Raw genomic sequence first — 6,000 nt, 5'->3', positions numbered from 1 at the left:
GAGACAAGGAACACGTCACTGACACGTGAGACACGGAACACGTCACTCACATACGAGATGCCCGCGACCCTTTTCGAGAGGTGGTAGAAGGTGCCGTGGATGTAGAACAGCGCCAGGTGGAGCCGGTGCAGCAGGGGGATGGATTGTTTCAGGACATACACAGCTTGGGAGGCAGTTTTCCTCTGCTGCTCCGGGAGCTGCCCCAGCCGCCTGCGGATCCAGCTGCGCAGGAAGGTCCTGCTGGGCAGTGCCGCTGCTGGGCCGCTCCCGGGGCTCCGGGACTCCTCACCCTCCTCCTGCAGCTCGTGCTCCAGGTGCAGCAGGGCCTTCTCCAGGCAGTAGGGCACCACGGTGTGCAGGGAGATGAAGGCGGCCCGGCGGAGCAGAGAAGGCACCTTCTTCCTGCTGGGGTCGACCTGAATGATGTTCACGTACTCCTCGCCCAGAGTCTGATACCCTGGATAAACGTGCAACAGAGACCAGGGTGAGATGGCAACTGCAGGATCCGCCTGTGGGGACAGGCTGCTCAGCTCACAGCTCAGCAGGCTTTGCACTCGGAGAAATAATTGCATTTTTTCGTGTTGGACAAGTGTTTCGGTTACATCAGCGTCTGCAGCACCGGTATCAGCAGCGGATGGAGGACTAAAGGGGTACCTGTCATGGTGTCAGACAGCCCTTTTGTAAAAAGCTTCTGCTTTCAGAAGAATGTGAATCTGTGCTGATAAAGTGCTGTATTTGAAGCCAAACTTGGACAGTTTAGTGGTTTCATGTTTAATAAAAGGTGTTTAAACAAACCCCCTCATTAAAGAGAACCGTGGAGCAGCCTCAGCAGGTGATCCCCAGCACAGCCGCTGTCACGTATTGGGAGAAACGAGAGAGAAATGATAAAACCTGGTAGCAAAGGTTACCTGAGAGCGTGGTGAGCACGAAATAGGCCACATCGGAGAGCAGCTCCACCTCCCGCCGCCACTGCAGCCACGGCCGGGCACCTGCGGGACGGGGCCGCTGTCACCGCACCCGTGCGACCCGGGCGCTGCACCAGCCCCCTCGCCCCCTCCGCCCCCCCCGGGCATTACCCGCCAGCCCCCGGAGCGCGGTGCCGGCCCCGCTGCGCAGCCCGGCCCGGTACAGCTCGTCCTTCTGCCCGCCCCGCACCAGCCGCGCCGGGCCCGCCATCGCCATCGCCCCCCGCGCGGACGGACACGGCGCGCGGCCCGAGCGGCGGCGGCACCGCGGCACCCCCGGCACGGGCGGAGCGCCCGCGCGCCGCGCAGGGATATCGCGTCACCGCGGCGGCGTGAGGGGGCGGGAAAAGGGCGGGAAAAGGGGAGGGGAAAAGGGAAAAGGGGGAAAGGGGAGGAGAAAAGGTGGGAAAGGGGAGGGGAAAAGGGAAAAGGGGAGGGAAAAAGGGAAAGGGGAGGGGAAAAGGGGAAAAGGGGAGGGGAAAAGGGGAAAAGGGGAGGGGAAAAGGGGGAAGGGGAGGGGAAAAGGGAAAAGGGAGAAAGGGGAGGGAAAAAGGGGGAAAGGGAGGGGAAAAGGGAAAAGGGGAGGGGAAAAGGGGGAAAGGGGAGGGGAAAAGGAGGGGAAAGGGGAGGGAAAAGGGAAAAGGGGGAAAGGGGGGAAAAGGGGAGAGGGGAGGGGAAAAGGGGAGGGGAAAGGGAGGGGAAAAGGGAAAAGGGGAGGGAAAAGGGGGAAAGTGGAGGGAAAAAGGGGAAAAGGGGAGGGGAAAAGGAGGGGAAAGGGGAGGGGAAAAGGGAGGGAAAAAGGGGAGGGGGAAAGGGAAAAGGAAAAGGGAGGGGAAGGGGCACCGGGGCCACCTAACACAGTGCAAGGGCAGTGTGGGGTGTTTGGTGTCTCACAGCACAGCTCCCAAGGGCTCCGGGCGGGCGCAGAACGCCCCGGTCCCGCACGAACAGTCCCGCGGGCAGCGGGTGCGGCACAGACGGCGCTGGGGATGGTCCCCTCCGAGCTGGGGATGGTTCCCTCCGAGCTGGGGATGGTCCCCTCCGAGCTGGGGATGGTTCCCTCCGAGCTGGGGATGGTCCCCTCCGAGCTGGGGATGGTCCCCTCCGAGCTGGGGATGGTTCCCTCCGAGCTGGGGATGGTCCCCTCCGAGCTGTAGGAGCGAGGGAATTAAGGGGAAGCGCTGGGGCCTTTTATGTAGCGCAACAATAGAGGGCGCGCCTGCCTAAGGAAAAACCCCGAGGGAAAGGGGCTCTGGAATGGGACCTTCCCACATTAACTTTTGAGGATCTTCCGCGTCCCAAAGTAAGAGACTTGAAGCTGCCACCCTAAACGACAACATTAAAAACAAACAAACAAACAAAGCAAAATTAAAACTAGTTGACCAATCCTTGAATAATTTCGTTCGGAATTCCAGTTCGTTCCCAGGTGTTTCGGTGTTTGTGGTTTCCACGGTGCCTCTCACGTGTCTCAATTGTTGAGAAAAACACCAAACACGGGAAGAGAGTGATTGAAATTAGAGCACTCGATAACTTTTCTCACCACAAAAATATTGGTTGCTATTTCGACAGGCAGAACAACAAGTGCATCCTGACCACGCTTTCATTTTGCTGCTGACTTATCTTAGGGCTAGATCTGGGTTGTGAACACTTGTTAGAGGAGTCGACCCTTGTGCTTGGTTTAATGTCTCATTTGTTCTCTGTATGAGAGAGAGGTGTTTTATTAAGTGGGCGGGGTACATATTTATTGCTGTTTTATTGAGGTGGGTGAATATTGTGCTCTCATTTCATAGGTCAAGAAAGCAAAGAAGAGCTTGAGAGCTTTTTTTCCAAAACTGAAATCCTGGCTAATGACCAGTTAACTATTAGATTATGAAGCTGAAGATAAGTTCAGGCATCCGAAGGTCAGATCTTCACTCCTTAGAAGTTTGTTATTTGGGGGGGATTGTGTGGTAAATGACACTCTATTTCTTTTTGGTGGAGTTAGTTATTTTTAACAGCACAGTCAAAGTGTGTTTCTGTGCAGACTTAATTTCCATGGGATGCTTCTCTGCTTTTCCTTCTAACAGACCCGACAGGGGAGTGAGTTGCTGCACCGACGTTACCACAAGGAAGTCCAAAATGTAAAACAAACTCTGTGCACAGCAATGATTAACTTTTCCTCCCACAGGCTGCTTGTCTGTGCATTATAAAATATGATTTTACCTCCGCAGACCTGTTAGGAGAGAAGAGGTTCGGAGTGCAGCCTTTCAAACAGGGCAGCAGGCAGATGTTTCAGTTCCCAACCTGAAGAACAGGTTCTGCAGATGGAAAGGGAACGAAACGTCTGTGCAGGATTGTTACCACCCTCCGGTCCCTTCTGCCTCCTCCCACTTTAAACTTGTTACCCTGGAGCTGAACTGTTTGAACAGGGGCTGTAAAGCCGCTTTGTGATCAGAGAGCTGAGAGCCCTCAACATGTAAAACCGGGGCGGGATTTCGCTCCCTCCCCGCAGGTCCCTCCTCCCGTTTGCGTCCCGGGGATGAAGGTCCCGATGTTCCGCGCACAGGAGCCGGGACAGCCCGTCCGCCCAGGAGAGACAGAGGTGTGTGCTTGGGGTTTGCTTGGCTACTTTCTCTTCCAGCGAGCATTTTGGTGTAGTTTTAACACTTTTCCTCACTCTTGGGCGTTAGGATCAAAGTTTCTAAGGGGCTACCGCAGGAGTTGTCCAGCCTTGGGCTTGCAAGAGTTTGCTACTACTTTTGCTTTTGTCTCTCTTTTTTTTTTTTTTTTTTTTTTTAAGGAAGAGAGAGAATGGAAAGAGCATCATGTCTAATGCTTGTTTTATTTCGGTCCTTGGAATTCTGTTAGTCCTAGGTTTTTAGACTCTCTGAACTTGTAGGGATGAAGCAAACTTCATTTGTGATTCAGGTTTAGACTTTTCTAACTGGAGGACTGCTTTTTCTGGTGTGAGAAACCAGTGCATTCACTCTGAAGTGATAACCTGAGCCCTGAGCTTTCACAGGTGTGCTGAGCCAGAACGAAAAGTGACTTGGATAGGAGAGGCTGGATGCAAAAGAAACTTCAGGTATTTAAATAAAATACTGGTTAAGCAATATAACGTGGCTGGTTCTGTGACTGAACAGCAAAGTCTTAACTTGGAAGGAAAGACATGCACAACACTTCGAAAGAGTATGCATTTCTTTTTCTCTTTTTTTTTTGGCATTCTTTTGGGCTATGGAGAAACATTTTTATGGCAGGAAAGAACAGAAAATTCCGGGTTACAGTTGCAGAGATGTGGCAAACAGTGGATGGATGGATGGATTGCCAGTGCTGTGTCTGCTTCCAGTGCCTCGGGCTCCAGAGTTTAGATGTAGGTCTGAAACATACCCCGAATCCTCAGGGTGATAATTTCTACAGTCATGTTTTGTTTCATGGCAGAGGTGGGTTAACTGCTAAAAAATAACCTAGAAGTAAAGTATGATTCACTCCTGACTGTGGTTAGTCTGAGATAGGAAGCTGATGCCATGTTCAGAATGCAGCTCAAAGTTAAGTCGTTTCTTTATTGTTCAAAAGAATGTGGTCAAAGTTTTGTCTATTAAGAGAGCTTTTTCTGTCCTTACTGAGCAGGAAGATACTTCAGCTGGGGAGAATTGTCTTTTGCCCAGTAAGATTAGCTGTGGGGAACAGTTTAGTGCAGATGAAGGACAGGGCTGAGGAAATGTGAGTTATCTCACTGCAGGCCAGGCTGTGGGGGGCTCCTGCCTTCCAAGGACCTCAGTGCCAGTGTGAGGGACAGGGAGGAGTGTTCCTGGGCTCTGAGCTCCTCAGCAGGAGCACTGCCTGGTACAGGCTCTGCTCTGGGGCACTGAGGGCTCACTGTGTAAAGAGCTGAAGGCATGACCAGGTACAGACACGTTTGACACAGCAGAGCAGTTAACAGGGGCTTCTTTATTTAACAAACTCTCCTACCAGAACTACCTCTGTCACAGAGAATATATAAACCTGTATAACTGAACCATGAAACACTAGGGACCTGCTGACTCTTATCTTCAGTGACTGTGTTGGGAAGATGTGCTCCTGTATTTTGATCATTCTTGGCTCAAAAAATCTACCATTCTGATCCTTAGTTTGTCTAATCTTTATGTTAGTCTTGGAAAGTTATTTTTTTTTTGTCCTCCCAGCTTATGGAGATTCTCATCTTATAGAGCCACAAGTCTTCTAGGGCCACAGATACATGGATTTTTTGTTAACTCATGCCTTGTTATTGGTAAGTAAAAAAGACTTTTCAAGGGAATGTCTTGCCTGCAAATTTTGGTGAAAACCATTAAATTTATGCCCTAGAGACCACTGCAAAACTTTCAGTCATGCATTGCTTCTGGTTGCTTTTTGTTCTGGCCTTGCAAAAAAATGATGACAATGTTCTAGTTTATGGCCAAGCTCCTTCTACATTATCTGAAAAGGCTTTTGTTTTTTTCTTTATGTGGCCTTCACCATTTCTGTAATTTAGCTGAATTAAAAGCTACTCCATACTCACCCTAAAGTGTCTGAGAGCACCTTGGTGAATGGTGCTGCAGGAACAATAAAGCAATAAAAAATATAGAGTGTAGGGTTCTGTACTCACAATTTTAGAACACCACAATGTCAGTTTGGTTTTGAAACAAATTGCACAGAGCCCTCAGTACCTAAATATAGTCTGAGGGGCCAAATTGTTGTGAATATCACTGGAGCTTGTTCATTTGTCCAGAGCTGAGAAAATGGCTGTATAAATGAACTTGAGTGGGTATTAGGATGAGGCTGAAGAGATTTTTTGGTAAAGACAGTCTCTCAGTTACTGAGGATCAGCTGAACTGACTGCACCACAATTTTCCTGCACCCAGATATCTCAGTTCTGCGTTGGTTATCTCCAAAATGACCCACTTCTTCCCATGATGAGCTTAAATTAATCTGATCTTACGATTGAAATAGATCCTGGAAGAAGAAAGAATCTTCTTCCCCTTACTTCCATTGTCCTGACCTTCCCTGGGAGTTCAGCTCCCACGGATCCCCCAGGCTCTGT

General features: G+C 50.4%; 2 protein-coding genes across 10 annotated transcripts in view; one reads left to right on the top strand and one right to left on the bottom strand.

The window, feature by feature from the left end:
- PEX10 (peroxisomal biogenesis factor 10) overlaps positions 1-1,216 on the bottom strand; it is a 3,582-nt gene extending 2,366 nt beyond the window's left edge. The window contains exons 1-3 of one of the 3 annotated variants that reach the window (XM_027658136.1): positions 1,077-1,216; positions 909-989; positions 51-457 (exon numbers count right to left, since the gene is read on the bottom strand). In XM_027658136.1, coding sequence (XP_027513937.1) covers positions 51-457; positions 909-989; positions 1,077-1,182 — 594 coding nt within the window. In that variant the 5' untranslated portion in view covers positions 1,183-1,216. Of the gene's footprint in view, positions 1-13; positions 458-908; positions 990-1,076 lie in introns of all 3 variants that reach the window. The other 2 variants (XM_027658137.1, XM_027658138.1) reach the window with 2 other exon arrangements.
- A 1,621-nt stretch (positions 1,217-2,837) lies between these two features.
- Positions 2,838-6,000, top strand: part of PLCH2 (phospholipase C eta 2) — a 69,837-nt gene continuing 66,674 nt past the window's right edge. For 4 of the 7 annotated variants that reach the window (XM_027657980.1, XM_027657984.1, XM_027657979.1 and 1 more), the window contains exons 1-2: positions 2,838-2,866; positions 3,032-3,546. The gene's annotated coding sequence lies outside the window, so the exon portion shown is untranslated. Of the gene's footprint in view, positions 2,867-3,031; positions 3,547-5,149; positions 5,212-6,000 lie in introns of all 7 variants that reach the window. The other 3 variants (XM_027657978.1, XM_027657977.1, XM_027657976.1) reach the window with 2 other exon arrangements.

Source organism: Corapipo altera, unplaced genomic scaffold (genome assembly GCF_003945725.1).
Source record: "Corapipo altera isolate COAL_440 unplaced genomic scaffold, ASM394572v1 301, whole genome shotgun sequence".
Lineage (NCBI taxonomy): Eukaryota > Metazoa > Chordata > Aves > Passeriformes > Pipridae > Corapipo > Corapipo altera.
The sequence above is the reverse complement of the archived record's forward strand: the minus strand, read 5'-3'. Positions and strand labels throughout refer to the sequence as shown.